We start from the raw sequence: 22509 nt of genomic DNA, 5'->3' as shown, positions 1-22509 counted from the left end.
GTGGTAAAATGACAAACAGTGGTAAACTTCATATGAAATTATCGCACCTGTTTTATAACAGCGGTGGTAGCTGTTGCGGTCACTTTGTGGTAGGGTGTTAATTTTTACAAAGCGCCAATGAGGACAAGATCCCTTTCTCTTTCAACGTGCGATTTTAATGCCGCGAATTTACATCCCGAAAACCAGAACCGGAACAACCGGGTAATACAAAACACAGAACTGAAACAGCGAAACGAAACCCATATAATGGCGCAACCACTTCTTCCTCTCAGATTGAGAAAATAGTCACTGAAAAGGTATATGGTAAGACATATGCTGTACAGATTCAAACAATATTGAAATGAGTTTAGCTCATGATCCAGTCTCCAGAGGTCTGCCATGCTGGGGCTCTGCGGGGACGGGATGACATCCTGAGGGAAGTGTTGTCATCAAGGGCAGTGTTCTCAGGTTGTTGAGTAGGCTCAATTGCAAATGGTGGCTCATCTTCATGAACCTCAGTGTCACAGAGTTCATAATTATGACAGTTTGAATCGATGTCGCTGTTAAGGGTAGGTAAGCTAGGTAGAGGCTGAGAGTTTTCTCAAGTCGGGTATTCCCGTTCGATACCCCTGACGGGTCCAGTGGGTGATGAAATGGTAGGTTTCACATGGTAACAATCTGATGGTCGAACAGTATACAGTCTGGAACGAAACTGTGACCTAACGAACTTCCTGAGCTGGCATTTGTCTTCTGAAACTCCAGTGACCAGATACTTGTCCCTGGCGTGTGGCTCTCCCCTTTCAGGAACACCAGGTCACCAACTTGAAATGTGGTACCACCCAGATGGGTCTACCTACGAGTTTTAGATTTACTGCTATGTGGGTGGTGCATTGTTCTCAAGATTCTGTTGTAGTATGAATTGCCTCAGCTGTCAACGATGGGTAACTGTTCTCCAGTTAACTGATCACGTTGTGTGAACACTTCTCGGGATGACAATCCACCCTTTCGGATTCTGGAATTCAGATTGCCAATGGCTAAAGCGACGGTTGAAGACAAAGGACCGCCTTCAGGACGGAGATGTAAGCATTCCATGCAAGGTTCATCAATGCCACGGATAGCAAGTGGATAGCATATGTCCTCAAGATTGAGTCATTGACGAAATAAACAAAACCTTGTGCAGGATCAACTTGTATTGTGGTACCGGAGTCAGCAAGATGTCTGACGCCTGCACAGAGTGAGATGATGGCACTGAGCAGGTCGTCGCGGCGTTCACTGTCGATAAAGCATGTAAGTGTGAATGAGGACACGGTTTCGCGGAGGACAATCACAAGTTGCCCGAAATGTTTCATAACCTCAGCTGCAAAGGTAGTGCCTACAGACACAGACGGGGGGCTGCTGGATTGTGGGTAGAACTGGTTAGGCACATACCTCAACGATACGCACTGATGACAAGATGAATCAACAGCCTTCAATCATTTGTCCAAGTCCAAAGCAAAGAAGTAACGATTGAATAGTTGTCTGGTTTGAAATACAGATGGATGATTGAATCTGATGTGTAATGCTGTTAGGAGACCATCCAAAACAGCCCTGGGAGATTTCTGATTTCAAAGATACAAGCGTCTGATTCCTCAATATTCGGCGCCATAGTTTTGCTTCACTAGCTGGGGGAGTTGAGGATGGATAAGCTGGAGCCATAACACACCGACCACGTTTTCTAGTGCTGGGGTCAGGTCTTCATCTTGGTCAATTTCTTCACCATGGTGAACGATTGGTAAGTAATTATCTTCTATAAAAGCCATCAGACGCTGATAGAGATCTTCGCAGCGCTCATTAGGCTACATCTTGATGTCAACAAGGTTGAAAAAATTAGCTCCAGTTGATAGGAATCCGTAGTGGAGTCTAATCTTTTGCCAGATATCTCGAACAGATGTTGAATTCTTGATTATTGATTTCCTACTGATGACTGTACAGTAATTAGCTATCTGCCCAAGCATAAGTTCGAGGTGTATGTTTTTCTGTTCAGCCGTTTTGCGCCGATTTTCCTGTACATCATCACCATCAGACTGCAATCCTCTCAATGGGTAGTTGCAGTTTTCTTCAGCCAAGTGCTGCCGTCAGCGAGAAAGGGTTCAAAATTTGCATCTAAGGATAAGATATACACTACATTCTGCCTCCAGTTTTCAAACGAGTTAATTGTCTCATTCCTTGTGAGTTGCCACTGCTTCGGGGCTCGGACGTTAGCCATGTCGCTGAGATTTTATGAGCGCTTCTGTAAGTGAGGTTACACGTGACTTGGAGAACCGATGCTTTGCTCACGGATAAATTCGAGGTTTACGCAACTGTATCTGATATGAGAGGGTAACTTGTATCGTGATCTCTGTGTTTTGAAATCTACATTAGCGTAGGTTAAAACCGCTTCCACCACGCCAATGAGGACAAGATCCCTTTCTCTTTCAACGTGCGATTTTAATGCCGCGAATTTACATCCCGAAAACCAGAACCGGAACAACCGGGTAATACAAAAAACAGAACTGAAACAGCGAAAACCCATATAATGGCGAAGAGCTCTATACATGTGCAAAGCATTATCGTGGTCTTAGAGTTAAGATCAGTTCGTGCAAGCGGGTCCAAGTGTTTAACTCACCCGTTTCTGCGCCGGCATGTAGGTACTCTTCATCGTATTCGAGATTTGGCTCCTCCTCATCTTCAGGCCGGTCGTCTTCACCCTCCCCAGGGTTCTTCCAGATCAGCGAGAAAACGATGGCGGTCAGGAACACCTGTACAAGAAGATTTTGAATTACGTTGAACGATGCAATTTATTTGGAAGGTGGGGGGTAGTTTATAACACTTACAGATTAAATGAAATGTATCAAACTGAATGCTGTATAAAAGTCATTATTTACATCGGCGTCTACTTTTATACTTAAGTTTACCCGGTACCCGGAAGTGATCGATGTGCACATTACGCTTTCGAACTTCCCCCAAAGCAGATAAATCACAGTAATACTGTAAATATGAGCATTGGTTGTTCACATATGCTATGCACACCTTGATTGGTTGAGTGACAAAGATGGACGTGAAGAAGGACACAAGCATAGAAGTAATCCACTTCTTGCATTTCTCGTCCTGGAACATTATGCCGTAGAAGGTGACAAAAGCAACTGACACCCCAGTGACAGCCCAGAGCAGGATCCACCCGACGATGCGGCACCACCAAGGTAACTCGAACTTCTTTTTCTTCTTCTTTTTCTCCCCAGTCTGGGACATTCCACTCTGTGGTCTGAATTCCGTCTGCGAGAGGGAGCTCTCGGGCCGATTTTTTGCCTGACTGTTAGGTCTTCCCCCAACTGACCAGACACTAGCAACTTCAGGCTTGACGTCGGTCATCGAAGCAGATATTCTGTTTGGCATCTTTTTCAGGGCTTCCTCCAGACGCGATGGCCTCATCTTTCTGGCCTTTGACTTACGGAACAACGTGATGACGATGAAGTTGGCTGGGAACACGATGAGGTTGCTGATGATGCCGATGTAGATCTGAAAGGGTAACGAATAATATTGGAATCTTATGCACGATAATGCTTGAGGAGGAATGTGAAAAATACTTATCACTTGTAAGGTGTGACAATAATATATGTCACAACAATATGAGTAATGTATGTGACTGCTGTGTGGCTGCAATCTGTGTGACGGCAAGATGTGTGACAGCAATATGTGTGAAGAGAAGATGTCTGGCGGCAATCTGTGTGACGGCAGTTTGTGGCTGCAAGATGTGTGACGGCAACATGTGTGACAGCAATATATGTGGCGGAAATATGTGTGGCAGCAACATCATTGATGGCAAGATGTGTGACAAGCAATGTGTGATGATAAATATATGTGGCAGTAAGATGGGGGACAGTAATTTGTGTTGCGGCAAAATGGCTGATGACAAAGTGTGGAACGGCAATTTGTGTGGCAGCAGTCTGTGAGACGGCAAGATGTGTGACGATAATCTGTGTGACGGAAAGATGTGTGGCAACAATCTGTGTGGCGACACGATGTGTGACGCTAATATAAAGAAAACGTTTTCTTTTATGCAGTGTACCTGCTGAGGACTGAGGGCAAATGGCCCAAACGTGAAGGCCGTTCCCGGCTGGGCATCTGCTAAACCGTAAAACATGGCGTTTGACAGCATTGTGGCAAACAGGAGACACAAACAGCAGGACACTCTCTGGACACGGGTGAAGCGACTCTGTGGGGGCCGGGCGACAACTGAGAACCAGAGGTGACCATCTACAAGGTTCTTCTTGCTCCTCTCCGAGAACAGATGGCTAAACTCCGTCATTTGGGCGAGACCAGAAACAGGGATCACACGGTCGACCTGAGTATGGGTTGTAAACGTCATTTAAAGCAATGTTTACAAGGTTTACTCAATAACAATAACAATACTAGCGCTTCTAGTACTTCAGGTAATTATGATTATATACTGGACAAAATAAGTTAGGGATATTTCATGACTGATTTTTTGTGTGTGTGTCAATGAATAAATACATCATTCTTCGTAATTTCAAAATTTACAAATATCCATTTTTGTGCAGTGTACATCCATACTTATACGTTTAAAGATATGACAAAGATGCCCATTGCATTCTGAGAGAGATAATTAAAGGCACAGCTTAAAGTATAAGCGTGTTCATATCTTTTCAATATTTATGAGTGTGGTACTCCTCTGTGGAGGAAAATTTTCTTTCAAACCGCTTTTCCACATTCTTGTTAGCTATCGTAAATTTGTTATTTGGGAAACACCTTAAAATGAGCTATTTGTCAGTAATACAATACAAATTTATTTTTTAGGTCTGTTAAGATGGGAGAGGACGTTTCTTCTTGTTTGGTCATACGAACCAGGCTGAACCACAGAAGTAATATACAGTGAATGAGTGAGTTTAGTTTTACACTCAGTAATATTCCAGCTCAATGGTGAAAGTCTGTAAATAGTCAAGTCTAGACCGGACAGTACCGTGATCAACGTCATCAGCATCGATCTAAGCATTTGGGATACGATGACATGCAGCGAGTCTGACTAGCCGATCCCGTTACACGCTTCTTAAGAGAAGCATGGGTTACTGAAGATCAATTATAACCAGGATCTTCACGGGTCTTTCGTCTGTGGAACCGATAACGTTTGAACTCAAAAAATGGAACACACCTGTCCGTCGTCCTCCTCGACAGCGAACCACCTGTTGCAGATGAAGACAAACTTCCGTTCGGTCTGCACATCTCTGACAATGAGGTACTTGAGGTACCAGGACCCGAACTTGCCTTTGCCAGAGTTGTCATGCCACACGCGGGCGTAATTTAGGGGACCGAGGGGCCTGCAACAAAGAAAATTGTTTAAACATTTAGTTTTTAAGACATTGCAATAAATATATAAATTTAGTACCACAAATATCCAAACCATGATAATCTCACAACATGTTTGATAAATAAAAAAATGTACACTTGTCTGCAGTTTATTATGGCACACTTGGCAGTGAGTTATAATAGCGTTTAAAACTTTCGTTCGTTCGTTCCAAGGTTTCGAATCCTATATGGGTACCAAATGTGATGCCCGGTTATGGTCCCATGCCTTTATATGTCAGGAATATTGAGAAAAGCGAAGAAAAACTAAACCCAGAAACTGCCGTGCCACAACATTTACAGTGATGTCAAAGACGAGTGTGTCCTTAACTTCATGTGAGCAATATAATGTCTAACCATACTCACTCTGGTACCGACATCAAGAAAGCATCCACGTTACCACGCCGGAAGACCTTCCGTTTATCGTCATTGAGCATGCGCACATCCGTTTCGTCATTCTCACCAGACAAGATGAGGAACACCTACAATACAACATCACCTTGATAACACATGGGTAATTGTAATCACTTGAAAGACATGATAGAAAGGCCGTACCTACCTTCTGATGAAAGGGAGAGTTTGTATTCCCTGCAGTTTATATCTAACAGCCAGAACTCTCCTAATCAAGTGTTAGGATGTACAGTGGAAGCTGTCTAAACCGGCCCTCATTAAGACTGAAGAAATAATCCAGTTTAGAAATGTGCCGGAATATGGAGTTAATGATACATGTACAAGCCATGGATGGGACTGAGAATATATGCCCGTATTGACAACTTGCCGGATTGGACAGATGCCGGCTTTTACAGCTTCCACTATATACATGTTTATGAAACTGTGTGCTCAGTCATCACTACGAATGAAAACAATAGTTACAATAATGACAAACATCATCGCCATCATCGTCATCATCATCATGAACAACAACAACAACAACAACAACCACAACAACAAAAACCTCCACCTCCCACCCCAAGAACAAAATATCCCTCATCTTTTTGCATTCCGTGCAGACAATATAAAAATAATTACTAAACAAATGCATTGTATCAGTTCCACGCGAAGCACTTTACAACGTCTATAAACAGACGGGACGGCTCTGGCTCAATGTCATGAACAGGTTCCCATTTTACAAGCAATCTTATCGCTGCGACAGCTGCACGTCAGTCGTGACGTTAAGATCGCTTATGAAACGAGTCCGGGGCCTGGCTATACATATAGTCTCCTGACGAGAGTCAATCGTACTTTGGAATCCGTCCCAGCGTTTCTGCGCATGCCAGTCACGACCATCACTTCGTAGTAGTATTTGTCACGCGGGTCGTTGTCGTTCAGAGGAGTAAGCCCAAGCTGAAATATAACAGTGGATATACTGAAGGACAAAAAGAAACTATACTTGTTGAATATATCTCCTTGATATTGAATTGAACATATGTTATCTTATGATTTCATATACGACCACGAACTGCACTGACGGTAAGGCAACATTAAAATTAAAGTGTTCCAATTGAGCGATAGTTAGGTAGACTCATCACATGAAAAACCCGATCTACCCAACTTCTGCTTCTCAGTATATACAGGTTCAGGGGCAGGTTATGTTACAATACATGTTCGGTTATATCAAAGCGTGTTTTTATACGTCTTTCGATGCCAGAAAAACTATTTTGTTATGGAAATGGTCTATGTGCTTGTGACGTCACAATCAGCGTCCCGGAAGTGGCCTCAAGGTACAAAGTCCACTACTCAGTCAAATGGATGGCGATTCAAATTTAATCTTATTGTAGGAAACACTATTTTGTATATCCCTTGATAGAACGAAGAAAAATAACTTTTCCAAACAAATTGTGGAACAGTCATGCTAATCGGAGCGTTATACCTATAACCTATATGATAGTTCCAAATGATAAACAAATATGAAATAACGTTCGTTTGCTGTTAAACACCGCACTCAACACTCTTCCAGTTATATGGAGGTGGACTGGACATTATCTAGCCTTGACCTAAGAGTCCAGTAATTACCATCATGAGCAACGATCTATTCAGCTGGGATACAATGTAATGTGGCATCTATGTCAACGAGCCTGACCACCCGATCCCGTTTGTCAACTCTTACGACAAGCTATGGATGCTGAAGACCAATTGTACACACGGACCCTCGCGGGTGAATAATGTTCTTTCAAGGCACATTGCCCACGGTCATCGGTCAAGAACGGAATCACGCATACCCTCTCCAAATCCTTCCGATCCTTCCTTCTGGCCCAAACCACAGCGAGCAGGTACAACACACATATCACCATCTCCGTGACGTAGATGGTGGGATTCTTGTAGAAATCGGCGTTGGAAAAGACGAAGTTCCAGTCGATGGTGTTGGGAGCAACAGCCCAGCCGCCGCCAAAAGTCGTCAAGTGGTTGCAGTAACAGACGGTTTCATTGTAGTTGGTTTCACTGCTAACCTGATGAATAGATTGTTACAAAATGATAAATAAGGGCTAGTTGTTATTTTACACCATGTCTACATGTAAAGGCGGATTGCTTCTATAGTATTCTGACTCATGCCAACTTAGTATTTTGGCTGCAGACCTTTATAAGTGCTCTAGGGTTGCCTCCCTTGATTAATTGTTGACTTCCGGGATTCTCGCCGAGACAATTCTATATTGATTGCGATGGTGGTATGTGCTCGAATATTCACGAATCGGTGACTGTCTATATAAAGGCTGGTTGTCGTGTTGACGACACAGATATTAACTGTAGTACTCGAAACTGCCTGCCTTTGTCAACGTTCGACCTACATAACCGCTGCATGACTACTCGATGTGTGTCGTTCTGTTTCTCACTCTCACACCAAGACTTCGGCGAGTTGACATTATATATGTGACCCATTACTTTGATTTGACTCAGTTGCATTGTACACGAAACCTCTATCGTGTGCCTTTGTATCTTGCTGTTGTTTGCTGAATACATATCATTGAAAATATCAGACTTCTCAGTGGTGTATTTTTCTGGTTCTGAGGGGATTTCTTATACCTTTTGTCACGGCACATTATTCACCGTAACACTCGTCAGGTTTGTGTTGCTACAGTGTGTGAGGTATTGCTGGTAAAATGCCAGAAGCGGACTCAAGCCTTACTCGAAATTCAAAAGGGCTATCTCATTAAAGCTAAAAGATCAATGGGAAACTCGACGTCTCTTGAAGATGAATTTATATAGTTTGCCTGATTCTTTATATTTTTAGCGCAATATGTTTTGCTTGATTTGTTTGCTGTTACACGCCTTATATGAACTATATGAAGGCGAGATGTAACTAATTACGTCTGGATAAGATAAGCCAGTGATTGAGATCATATGCATGTACGCCAAAGCATACCTCCTTTGAATCTGACTACCCGATTAAAAGACACGCATGGGACGAAGTCCAGGTCTAGCCCGGATCTACACGACTGGGTTAAGTGTGAGGCAGTTTTAAGAAGGTGTCACAAGATCTAAACATTCAGTTGATGGCATTAACGACCAGTGTGTCCAACTAAGGTAGAACTATATGGACTGTTAGAGCATAAGTCATTCAGCCACAAAACACTTCTTGGGCGATGGGGTAGCCTAGTGGTTAAAGCGTTCCTGAGGATCTGGGTTCGACATCGGTAAAAGGTGTGAACCGTGTTTCTGGTGTCCTCCGCTATGATACTGATGCAATGTAGCTAAAAGTGTCGCATAATAATGCTTATACATTCATGCGTACTTTCAACGTGTAGAACATTTTGTGACGTTGATGTTGCAATGTGTTTGATATCTGCGACTTAATGTTCCACTTACATAACATCCGTCTGATGACCACTTCTTTCTGACCACATCGAAGTAGTAGCAACCGGAGGTGTAGGTGTAGACGCCGAGCTGGATGTCTTTGAGGGTGGTGTTCAGGTCAAGTTTGTGCAGGTCAGCGCAGGAGGTGATAGTGCTGGAGTCAAATCCTTTAGGAACAGGTCGGAAACCAATCCACACTGTGCCGGTGAACTTCTGGACCTTTCGATTGTCCATTGTGTAAGACATGATTCGTGGTGGAACTGTGAAATACAGAGAAACCACACCTAAATGAATGAATGCTGTTTAAAGTACATTACGCCATGATTACTAAACTATAGTGATGTCAATTTGTTTCTAGTAGCAATTACAACCACAGTTTCTCGATCTTATGACGCTGAAACTTCAATTTTGAACATCTTTGAGTGGCATTGTAGAACTTTGGTGAGTGGATATTGCATACAGCCGCTTTGCCAGTTCTAGACGTCGGGACGTACAATACTGAGCAAAGTTTATGGATAACAAGAATCGGTCTAGAAACGTCGCATTCACGGAATATTAGAAGTTGGTATCAATAAAGTTATTCAATATAGAATATAGGAGACTAAATAATCTATCCCTGACTCAGTGTACTATTTCTTTATTCAGAATAGAGCGGGTCAGTAAAGTTTTGACGCCCTTTTAAGAAACATTCCACAGATACACATGGCAGGCGACACCGGAAATTGGCTTCACACCCCCTGGTTAACCACGAAGCTAACCCACTGCCCCAAAGAAGATGAAATGTTACCAGCTTAAACACAAAGAGCTAGTTATCCCTAAATATACTGCATCAGGCTCCTAACTTGATTGACACATGTTGACACATTGCGTAGATCGATGTTCATGCTGTTAATCACTGGATTGTCTATTTCAGACGGGATTATTTACATATTAACAACAGCCAACCAAAACAAAACAAAACAAAACAAAACAAAAACAAGCGAAACAAAAACAAAACAAAAACAAAAACAAAAAACATATAATACATAATATATTTTGTTCTCAGGTGACGAGGGGGACATGGGTTGATGCAGCCCGAAGGGCAAAAGTAACATAAACAAACATCGAGAGTACATCAACCCATGGGTCTTGAGGGACCAGTGAGAGCCTATTTATCTTACCGACCACCTTAATGTCAATTTTAAATTGTTTGAAGCACGGGTAGAAATCTTTTCATACCCATCACTTGATTTAGTGGACATGGACAGCCGATTTAGAGTTATCTCCCTTCCATCAATTTGCATTCGCAAATCATTGGCAATTTCCGAACATCATACATACTTCAATGTTATTCGAGACAAAAACATTACTACCACGAAGTATCAAATGAATCCGACAGTCCTAGTGGGTTACACAGAAAATGTATCCTACTTGTAAGCGGGGTGCATTCAAAATAACAGATGAGCGCTCAACCAATCAGAAGCGAAATTTAGGTGTGGGGTAAGTCAAATCATCATGCATAATAACAGAACCGAGTGTGTAAATTACCTAGTGTTTGTGGTACGAACGCAACGTCATCGCATATTCCTTTCTCTATGTTCCCCAGTTTGCCCTTCTTGATCACAAGGAGGACTTGGATGTCAGGATCGGCAAGTTCCTGCACGTCCACGTGGATGGAAGAATCATCGCCTGTGAGTTCCACCTTGGTGTAGTAGAGGTTGTTCCAGTTTGCAATATGTAACGTGGACTCCGTGTAGTTCATTGGCTCGCTCGCCTCTCGTGCAATGACGATCCTCATAGGTTCTGGTGTGTTTTGAATAGGGATCGTGGAACCGTTCTTTGACAAAAACTCCACTGTCAGGAACTGTGTGTCTGGTCCCAGACTCGACGTTGTGTCGGCAAATGTGTTGATGTCGCTTTTGGTAGTCAACGCCTGAAAATGACATGAATAGACGTCGATGTAATTCTAGGTTTACTGCTTGACCTGAAAGTCAGATTGTGTAGACGTACCACGTGAATGACATGGGGAATGATCCCATATTCTAAAAAGGCCAGCCCTTGAACAGTTGAACTGGCGAATTGGATATCGGCGCTATACAAATGTCTAGTATAAGAATAATCTCGACAAATGTAATACTCTTCATTTGAAACGTGGCAAGGTAGCCAATGATGGATCGGTCAGGTTACAAGGGGGAGGAGTTATTGAGCATCTTGTGGAAGATCAGGCCTACACCTATCTTGGAATGCAAGTTCGAGACAAGCTCCAGAATGCCCAGATTCAACATAAACTTCGGGCCGAGTATAAATCTCGTTTAAAGAAAATCTGGAGCTCAGAGCTAAATGCTCGAAACAAGATCAAAGCCACCAGTGCTTTTGCTGTGCTCCTCTCCTATTCCTTTGGAGTAGTTGATTGGACCAAACAAGACATTCAAAGTCTTAACCGCCTGACCAGAAGGATCATGTCTGATAACAGAGCACACCACCCTCGTTCCTCTCTTAATCGGTTATATATACCAATCAATTCTGGAGGTCGGGGTTAGATTAATGTGGAGGCTCTTCATGATAGAGTTTTATTGTGCACTTTTGAACATATTTATTTATCGGATGATCCTATGGTGATGCACGTCAAGACTCACAATGAAATTCCACTGCTCCTTTAAGTGTGCCAAGGTTATTGGACACAATCTGAAATTTGAGGCTGATTTTGTTGGTGGCGATGTACTGCTGGACTGTACGGCGATGGGAGTAAACCAGGTGAAATCTTTTACCAAGTCTGCCCAGAGTCGGTCCTTTGTGGAGAGGCTGTCTGAGAAGCCATTGCATCGTGTGTACATGCAGTGTGTGGAACAGAATAGCAATCCAACCGACTCCTTCTCCTGGATGAAGTCGGCTGGTCTCAAATGTGAAATTGGGGGCTTCCTTTTTGCTGCTCAGGACCAGTCACTTCCCACTCGCAATCGCCAGAATGTGATTCTTAATCAAAATATAAACATGAAATGTCGTCTTTGCAATGAGTTTACAGAGACTGTCCAACATCTTGTCAGTGGATGCCCTTCCTTGGCACAAACAGCACATCTTAAAAGATATGATAGCATGGCTCGCTGCTTTTACTATCGTCTCCGCTATGCCTGTGGCTTTGACTCCGAAGTCCATCCATGGTACAACCCTGAACATGTCCAGGGCGTCCTGGAAAATGATGCTTTTAAGCTTCGCTGGAATAGGCCAATATACAACCTGAGACGAATTCCAGCCAACAAACCTTATGTTGTTGTTTTGATAAAACCAATGAAATTATTTATATCATTGACTTTTCTGTCCCTTTTGACAGCAATGTGATTGGCAAGATTCAGGAAAAGCATGATAAATATGTGGACCTCGCCTTTGAAATGTCTCGCTTGCATCCCAAGTACACTGTCGTCAGGCTCCCCATTGTTCTCGGTGCCCTTGGTTTTGTACCTATTGATCTCTTGGCGCAGATCAGGAGAGTACCCGGGTTCTCCACCGGGAGCACAGCCCGTCTAAACATCGGGGTAATGCAGAAGGCTTCAGTGTTAAGGCGCCTTCATATTGTCCGAAATGTTCTTGGTGGGTTCGACTAGGCAGTGTTTCCTGGGAGAAGTCCCATTCGCTGTCTGGGCTGCGTGTAGAGAAGGAGACGGCCCTGAGCTGATGATGAGCCTTACCGGCCTGACTGTGCCAGGATCACCCGAACCCTCTCTGCTGCATATCTATCTTAATCTGTAAAACATAATAATAATAAAGTATGATATAATAAAAGTGTGGAAACTTTATTAACATCTTGCTGTCTTACTTCTGTATGCGTGGGCTTTATTCAAGGCAACGTGAGTATGCATGAGGGATAGGTGAGGAGTAGGATGAGGGTGAAAATGAGGACTGTAATGAAGGTGGGGTTGAAGGTGAAGGTGTTATGCCGTTGGTATGATGGGGGTGAGGGTTAGAATGAGGGTGAGGGTAAGGATGGGTTACGATTACGGTGAGGTTGGGAATTAGGGTGACGGTGAAGGTTAGGATGGGAATTCGATTGAGGGCGAAGAACAGGATGGGAATAAGGGTGATGTGATGGTGATGGTGAGACCGTGCCATGACTTTTGTTATGGGAAGGATTTTTTGTCGGACATCAGGTAGTCCAGAAGAACAGTTATCAGCCAGCTTCTGGAACAATTTGTGTTTTATAAAGTACTGACATGTCGCCCCACACCCTCACCTGCACACCCTCCCCTCCCCCTAACCACCCCCTTACCGCGTCTAGAATACCACATGGTCTGTCTTAAGACTTCATTCCACTACCAGCCTTTGATAGGTGTGGATGAGGTTTCTATACCGAAGATTACACACTGGGTACCATGTCTCACCGATACAACAGCCGTGTCGTTCTCTCCCAGAAGATTTCCAAAGATGTTTACGCCTGGTATTGACAGAGATGTTCTTGTGAGCGGCATCGTTACTTCAGTGCCTCCGGTGGCGTCTGCGTCAACATGGCTGATAGACCCGACGACTGCAGGGGTACTGAAGGTTAGGGACTCCCCGGGGCTGAGGGTCTGTGCCATTTTCTTCAATACGACATCAACAATCTTTTTCACGTTGTCAGAGTTGCCTGATTGCTGCAATGTCCAACACACAACTTAAGGTATTAATCTATAGAAGTAACGCTGGAAGACATTGTTTCCGTAGTTTACGCAGCAACGGTTACTCTGAGGTGTACTTCATTGACATGTAGGCACATGTTCAGTCACCATAGAATCCATTTGGCTATAAAGAGGACAGATGAATTAAAATCTAACTAATAACGCTCATCATAAATAAAACACCAGACCGACTCTGTGAACCTTTTTTTCATAATTTAAACCCTAAAACTAAAAAAAACATAATCGCATTGTTTGATCGGTAGTTGGTGTTGGTGAGTTAAAAACGTAACTGTATGTGTACGAGGCAAATGGAGTATATGTGTGTAGGACAAGGCGAGTTCACAGGTCTGAGACAAGACGTGTACGTCTCTCCCTCTATCTATCTGTGGGTGTGTGATATAAACAGAATGCCACTTACCACTTCCTGCTGTTCCACGGCGTGCACGTTCTTGGCGTGCTGTTTAAATGCGTCGTCAAACCCAAAGACGCCTGTAGGAATAAACAACAATCAGTGCTCAAGTCTTCACCGACGCTTGCTAAAGCTAATCGATACAACACCAACAAAACACAAAACGACACAAGGAAGAAAACCCAGGACAAACTGAAGGAAATGACCCAACCGAACCAAAGAAATAACATTTAGTTTGTTAAGTGCATTATCTGCATTTGTAGATGGGACAGAAAATTAGAATCTTACCTTCGAAACAGGGGTCTACGGTTTGATGAACGAACGCCTAACGACCAGATTGCCCATCGCGATTGGATTAAAAATATAAACTATTTAGAAAGAAAAAGGCAATGATGCAAAATGTTGAAATCTTACTCGGATCGGACGACTCGAGGTCAGTGTCATAGATTGGGTACTTGTCCGATTTCTTGGCATTGGCAACGTCAGTTAGTGTCGGATAATCTTCGTTTACATCGATGGCCTGAAAACAATAACATGTTACATGTTACGTGGTGTTGTAGGCAATGCTCTTTACAACGTGAACGAAAGGATAGCTCTGCTCTATGGCCTACTGTCTCCTTTCACTATTAGTCTTCAGTCCGTTTGACTCAAAAACGAACCGATGAATTGCAATCTGACTCGAAAACTGATGAACAGAAAATACCCAATGAAATGCTGATCATACTCAAAACATCAGGTTAACTCTGCAAGTTCTTTTTGCAGAATTTATGTCCAAAGAATAAGAAAGTTGTTCAACAAACTACCATCAAAATATTGACACAGTTCACTGTTTGTTACAGGGATTAATGGAAAGAAGGGGAGAGTCAGGTGTGCGAGAAAAGATCGAGAGAGCACAGCTGCAGATTAATGAATCAATAACTGCGCACGTGCCTCTCGAACACAAGGCTGTCCCTTTCTCTGCACTATTCCCTCGTAACAAATAGTTGATGGGCGACCATACAGGATACTGTATATTTCTTGTTAGAGACTGTGACCAATGGCAAATTTCAATTCATAGTATAGACGTTGTTCGGAGACTGTGCCCATTAAATGCTATGATTTACATCATACAATTTGGCTAAAAGAAGACAACTGGCTGATAATGAACCGGAAACTGTACTATAATCTCTGCGGGGCTTATTGTGTGTTCACATCGTTAAGGAATACTTGCAATTTCAGATATAAGTACCTACAAGTAGAAGCAAGATGTTATTTAGGATGATCATTTGCTACGCCTACCGTGACGGAATCTAACGCTGTTGTAAGGAGAGCCACGCCAACTGATTTGATGACTTCCGCTGAAGCGGTCAAGCTAGCAAAATCATTCGCCATCTCTTCAGTTTTTGTAAGGGTCACCAGCTGAAACAATAATTCGCAAAGTTGAAAACATTCGAACAAAGGTAAAACACAAAATGAACACAAAGCTCAAGTATCTAATTTTGGCCTTCTCCCTGTCTGTTAACACTAGTTCGAAATAGGCTCCACATTGTACTCGTGTGGGGAATCGAACCCGGGTGTTTGGTGTGATGAACGAACGTTTTAACCACTGGCACCCCTAAGTGCCAGACCTACCTGACAGTGTCTCGTGCACTCATTTGCTTCCGAGGCAACGGTGTGGAGGCAGGTGAGGACTTGCCGCATAGCCGCTGGATTCGGAGTGGTCATGTTGGCGCAGATGTCGGCGATTTGATCTCGAACCTGTAACATGTTACATGGCATCAATGTCCAGGTATAATGTTATACCTACTGTAAACTTTCTCACATTCAAAGTTATACCTAGTCACAGGTCTCATATCGATCAAGTGGTATTATGTATACGAACATACGCCGGTTAAAGTGACGGCAGTTATGATTTTAATCAACAGTTGGTTTTGTAATAGGTCATCATCATCATCATCACCATCAACATCACCACCATCACCACCATCACCACCATCACCATCACCATCACCATCACCATCACCATCACCATCACCATCATCATCATCATCTACAGGTGTTTTATTACTTAAGGCATTAAACGCGTGTCGGCAGATACTAGAAGGGACATGAATATATAATAATGCAAATAAATAAACAATGAGTTTTCGGATGTTGATTCCACAGTTTGTTTTGTTTGTTTGCTGTTTCAGAAATCACCCAGTCTAATAAAGGCGGTCGAGCCCGGAATTTTGGAACTCGACCAGCGGATCCTAGTACGAGAAGGGATGCAACTCTTTTCATCAAATGAGTTAGTGAATGAGTTTAGTTTTTCGCCGCTTTAGCAATATTACAGCAATATCACGACGGAGGACATCAGAAATCGGCTTCAAATATGGGGCCCATGTTGGGAATCGAACCTGGGTCTTTGGCATGACGAGCAAAGGCTTTAACCACTAGGCTACCCCACCTTCATTTTTTCTTCAAATGTGTGACAGTTCATATATCAATATCATCTCCGACTTCGGAATCAACACTCACGACAGCATTGTTGTCTCTCTGGATATTGTATTTCTCAAGAAGAGCGTCTTTATTCGCCAAGTTGGCCTGGAACACAAACAATATGGAAGTGAAACTTTTTCATTATACAAATCAGGACAAAGGACCTGATTTGTTGTGATTTAATAACTATTTGTATGTGGAATAATGTCTCATAAGACATTTGGAATAAGGTCTGGAAAGACGTAAGTTGTGATGTAAACTGGTGAAGAAACTTACACTTGCTCTGGCATCGCTCATTCCGTTGGCAACGGTGTTGTCGCCGGGAGCTAAGAAGGAGGTGTATTCGTTGTTGGGGCCGATGCCAGGTACTTGCTGGTATTCTGTACAAAACCACAGAATACATCATAAGGCTTAATAAATGACATACCTGTAGTCAAATGACATACTTGAAATATAATTTGAACAGAAACTCAATTTAAATTTGGCAACTGAATACTCTTTATATCACGAAAAACTACAACGGATGAAGACTTTTTTCTTCTGACACAATTGCTGAAATCCATATCCATAGTATTTTAAATTCTACATTGAACTATATATATTGTGCAAAAATATGAAAATTTGTCATTACCCGAATTTTATTGATAGTTCATTGTCTGCATATATGATGACAGCCGCCATATTGCTTGGATATTGATGAGTGCGGCGTCAAAGATCGTTTACAAACTAATAAACCAGCTTAGTATATATGATTATCATTATTACTATGATTGCCTTTTCTGTCAGTGACGTGTTAGTAGAGCGGGTTGCAGCCATGACATACACGTCATGCAAGGGGTTGTGTTAAGTTGTGTCAGATGTGTAAGTTGTGTTAAGATGATTATATACATTCCGACACGGGCGAATAATAAACCAACACCGATATATACATGCACACACATACACATCCATCGACATACACGAAGTATTTGTAATCCCCTGGGATATCGATTAATTTGGAGGACAAAAACACTGTACACTATTTCATGCTTAAAATCTTTTCCAGATTTCAAATAATATCAGTCCGCATTTCTATTGCTCAGTTCTTTGATCAAGGTTCATGAAGATAACGTGTCTAGCAATGATCAACAGTTTCCAAATTAACATAAACTAGCAAATCATCATATTTACATTGAAAATACTCATGAACTCTTTAAAATAAAGGTTCTACTCTATGATGTTTTCCCAGCATGGCACAATCTGTGATAAAACTACTAGATATAATAAGACTATGTGTTCAACTGTCACGATTTGTGATTTATTAACAAGTTATGAAAACTGTTAGTGTATATTGAACATATAAAATCAACATGCATATTAGTATAGGATAACTGTGATAAACGAATATTCATGTATACAAACATAACGGACATAAACTCACATTGTTTACATATATCATACAAATACCAGCACAATTTTGATTACAAGAAACTTTCATCCAATTGAAAAATCTATGAAATCAGGTGAAAACATGATTTTTTACGCTTCATGCTTTTAATTTCAGTTCAGAATTGGTTAGTATGGATTCTAATTTCATGATAAAAAAGGCTGATAAAAAGACATTGATAAAGTATTATAAAGAATTGACTGTATCCAATGACCGTTCTTGTAATGCATAAATGATAGTTAACCATTCGATGTTGATTTACACACAAATTTACATAACGAATGGAAAAATATAACATGTTTTCCTCATCAAAACGTTCATCAATGCAAAGAGCAGCCAAATTCAGAACCACTCGCTTGAGGCTGGACGGACCCGAGTCAAAATACGTCCACAGGAGGTGCCCGAGTTGTGTCCCGGTATAAAACGAGTGGCTCAGAATGGGGCACATCACCTATAGCTGACACGGTTCTGATATGAATCCACGTCAAACCTCACCAACATTTAGCTGGGATGTCCTGTGGACAGATGTCGGTCAACAAAAACTTACATATATCATAAACGTGCATGTCACCCGTGGTCTTAAAATAACAAAGCTGAAGCTTTGGTTCGTAGCAGATATTTTACATGAGTTTTGCTAACTTCTTAAGTCACAAATACAAATACACAATGCAATTCAAAGACCCTGTATTCAGCTGATTGATATACATATCGTCTTGCTATGACCTTTGAAATATCCTCCCCATCAAAAGTTTGGACTTACTTTTGTAAATGTAATCATTTACATCAGTCACTGTTCGAAACTAGATTTTGCAAAATATTCCAAAAATATTACTGTTTAAAGGTACTGTTTCCACATGAACTGATGTAAGACATATTCGTAACGTTGAAATGATTACTGTCCTGCGCTCAATAAAAATGATGAAACTCAGTGAAAATTGGTGAGTTCAAAACAAAACTTTATACCCCAAAGCAGCTGTTCACATGCGTAGTATTTGCGCATGTTTTTCAGCACTTAGATGCATGATTCTCATGCATTTCATCCACATAAGGTTTACAGACGGTTCCTCTAAGTTATTGGAGAAATTTATCTTCGACGTAACTACATATTTCATAGGCGAATCCAGGAACGATGAAAGGTAAAAGGGGGTGAATTCACCCCTGACCCCTCCTTGGAATGCCCCATGTATTTACATACATACCTTATAGTGAATGCTTTCGGTGACTAAACTGTTGCAACGTGGCTATATCAAGTTTCCTGACTAACGCTTACCTGGAGCGCCGAGGATTTATTTTTTTCGTAATCTGCGTATTAATTTACAATCCTTCCCGAATTTATGGCACAAACGCAAATGTGAACCACATAACATAAAACAAATATGTGTCCTCTTTGATTACCCTTAATAGCGATTCAAAATAAAGTTGTGCAAATTCTCGTTTATATAGACGAAAGTGCATGCATAAAGCGTTAAACCTATGACCCCTATCAACTGATACTTTCAACCCTAGCTGCCTGCTTAGCGGCGCTAGAAAGTCAAAAGTCTTATGACTTTTCATCCCACCGGGCACCCATTCACTACTGAATGAACAGAGGCGATTCTGATGTCACATAATCTCGACATCTGTAGGTTTTATCCTATGAAATATGAATCAGGTATATCTTTTCGCTCCTACACCTTTCTTTCCTCTCTGAAACTTCAAAAATTTTCATCGTAGATGAAAACAACACATCACCTATTTAGCACTGATCACGATCTGTTATAGGAAGGCACCTGATTATGACGTGTGTAAGGATGGCTGAGTGAGTTAAGTTTTATACCGTTTTAAGCAATATTTCAGCTATGTCATGGCTGAGGACACCAGAAATGATCGGTTCAGATAGCACCAATGGACTGGAATCAAAACCGAGTCTTCTTCGCTTTAAGCGCGGGACTGGCCCAGAACCCCGACGGATGTAAGACCTCCGAAGACGTGTGTATTCTTAATTACCCTGAAAGAAAACTGATAAGTAGTTGACAATTCCATTCTACGAACAACAAGCAAAGCAGCGGCATGCATACCTATCTCGCTCCTCTTACTCTCGGTGTTCAATAGTGTCGCCAACTGCGTCATCTTTTCTGTGACTGCTTTCTGCTCGCCGGTTGCCGCCAGCTTGTCAATGGACGTCTGAGAGAAGATCTTCTCATCTGAAGTCCATGCTCGTATCTGGTCTGTACTGGCTGGCGTGACCTAACAAACCGTTTCGTTCACATTAAGAATAAGTGACTTTAGGTTTTGAGCTATTAGCAATATTCCGGTAATATATTCCAGAGACAACAGAATTAGACACATTGTGTACCTTTGTTGGGAATGGAAACGGTGTCTTCGGCGTGAAGAGTGAATGCTTTAACCACTTGGCCACTTTAAGAGCCGTATCAGAATTAGATGACTTTATCGTTGGAATCCTTTTGGAAAGTGAATATGCATCATTTAAATGAACCATGATCAATGACTGACAACTCATGGTTGTCGTAAGAGGTGACTGTACGACGGGATCGGATGTTCTGGCTCGCTTACTTGGTCGCACATATCGTATCTCAGTAGGTCCATGCCCAACTGATTCGAGTTTCCAAGTACCCAATCTTTCTGATAACACGGTTAGCTAGATCAGGTTTACAATGCTCAGACAGAAATTACGCGTGAAGTTTGTGCGTTTGTCTGTCGCCGCAATCAGCAACATTAGATATGGCGACGGTCTGTGAATAATCGCTTTAGGAACAGAAGAATCCACTGATCAACAACAAGAGCATTGATCTACAAACTTGGTATATGATGGCATGTCTCAACCAAGTAGTCTGAATATCTGAACATCCCCTTAGTCGCCTCGTACGTGAGTGAGTGAGTTTAGTTTTACGCCGCATTCAGCAATATTCCAATTATATGGCGGCGGTCCATAAATAATCGTGTCTGAACCAGACAATCCAGTGATCAACAGCAGGAGCATCGATCTGCGTAACTCTGAACCGATGACATGTGTCAACCAAGTCAGCAAGGCTGACCACCCGATCCCGTTAGTCGCTCTTACGACAAAAAAGAGTTTCTGAAAGTTAATTTTAATACGGGTCTTCAAGGTCCTCTGATGTAAGAATACCATAAACTAACCGTTACGGTATCGATGAGGTAGCTGTAGGTGGAGCCTAGGGAGTCGCTTACGTCCACCCACACCTGTTCCTTGAAGTCGTCGTAGTCTGCTCCGAGCGGGGGATCGATTGTGACTTCATCAGCTTCTCTGTAAGTCGTGATCTGCTGAGGAAGTTCGTTGTTCGCGTGTTTACCTGGAGGAAAGTATCGGTGAGAAATAGGTGCTGATAAATCTCCAAACGAGGCTTAGATTGGTGTCGTTATTCTAGTTTAGGATTACTGGGCGTAGTGTGGATTGTGAAAAAAATCTGTTTTTCTGTATCCTGAACTGTGTATATACCAAAGACTAGCAAACAATCTAAGATTGACATAGACAATAGTTTACAGATCATTGATTTCTTCATAGGGCATTTTAGGAGTTGTATACATGAATGAAAACCAAGTTCTAAGGATAGTCAGCTTCTTTATTGCAATGCGTGCGAGGTTTCAGTGTGGGTACTAACACTGTTATCTGCCAGGTTTTCCTAGATCATTGAGTGCATGTTTGTGGGTTATAACGCCGCACTCAGCACTTTCTAGCTACATGACAGAAGTCTGTACATAATCGAACCGGGACCACACAGTCGCCACATAGACTTGATCATCTGATCCCAGCTGACCGTCTTTAGGACAAGAATGACCTCCTGAAGAGTACGTCACTGACTAATCCAGTTCCAGTGATGTAACGCTAGAACCTTAGCCGATATCTCCAGGATATACGTTCCCATAAATCTCCAGTCTACCCCGGATGCATCTACGGGCCGATAATTTTATTACCTCCCTTTGCTGGCTCGCAGGGTTCTCACAGTAGACAATCAACTAAGCTGATACAATTGAGTTTTCCAGGGTCAACAAAGTTAACGGTCGCAACTGCGAAGGTATGTTCGCAGTGCGACCAGGTAGACTATAATAATGTAGATTAACACTGGTGCGACTCAGATTTGGGGAAATCACACAGGGCCAAAACATTAAAAAAATATCGCAAGAACTCCTTTCACTTCTTTCAGAGTACCTCTGGTGATTTGCCTAGTCAAGTTTAATCGTCTAGATAATTCAAGAACCGAAAGTGAGTTGTGATTGGTACGATCAGGGATACACTACAATCTGTATATAGTCCACTGGTACGATCAACTTCCCAGCGTAGACACGGAATTGGATAAAAGGTCAACCAAGGGAGATAATAAATATATCGGTCCGTAACGTTAGATGCATCAAGGGTGTAATGGAGCTTTATCAGAACGTATACCCGGGATATATGACGAAACACAACATGAAGAAATTTAATCTAT

General features: G+C 42.1%; 1 protein-coding gene and 1 long non-coding RNA gene across 2 annotated transcripts in view; one reads left to right on the top strand and one right to left on the bottom strand.

Annotated features, from left to right (window-relative positions):
* The window catches only part of LOC137283747 (uncharacterized), a 702566-nt gene that overhangs the window by 27878 nt on the left and 652179 nt on the right, over positions 1-22509 (top strand). The gene's annotated exons all lie outside the window — the stretch shown is intronic.
* The window catches only part of LOC137283742 (polycystin-1-like), a 60684-nt gene that overhangs the window by 5898 nt on the left and 32277 nt on the right, over positions 1-22509 (bottom strand). The window contains exons 16-33 of the mRNA XM_067815410.1: positions 21203-21375; positions 20122-20290; positions 16915-17018; positions 16678-16743; positions 15790-15915; positions 15457-15576; positions 14593-14698; positions 14188-14258; positions 13497-13745; positions 10672-11056; positions 9157-9404; positions 7575-7802; positions 6598-6699; positions 5722-5837; positions 5165-5330; positions 4064-4339; positions 3028-3513; positions 2624-2756 (exon numbers count right to left, since the gene is read on the bottom strand). Coding sequence (XP_067671511.1) covers positions 2624-2756; positions 3028-3513; positions 4064-4339; positions 5165-5330; positions 5722-5837; positions 6598-6699; positions 7575-7802; positions 9157-9404; positions 10672-11056; positions 13497-13745; positions 14188-14258; positions 14593-14698; positions 15457-15576; positions 15790-15915; positions 16678-16743; positions 16915-17018; positions 20122-20290; positions 21203-21375 — 3324 coding nt within the window. The remainder of the gene's footprint in view (positions 1-2623; positions 2757-3027; positions 3514-4063; positions 4340-5164; positions 5331-5721; positions 5838-6597; positions 6700-7574; positions 7803-9156; positions 9405-10671; positions 11057-13496; positions 13746-14187; positions 14259-14592; positions 14699-15456; positions 15577-15789; positions 15916-16677; positions 16744-16914; positions 17019-20121; positions 20291-21202; positions 21376-22509) is intronic.

This window comes from Haliotis asinina, chromosome 5, assembly GCF_037392515.1.
Source record: "Haliotis asinina isolate JCU_RB_2024 chromosome 5, JCU_Hal_asi_v2, whole genome shotgun sequence".
Classification (NCBI taxonomy): Eukaryota; Metazoa; Mollusca; class Gastropoda; order Lepetellida; family Haliotidae; genus Haliotis; species Haliotis asinina.
The sequence above is the reverse complement of the archived record's forward strand: the minus strand, read 5'-3'. Positions and strand labels throughout refer to the sequence as shown.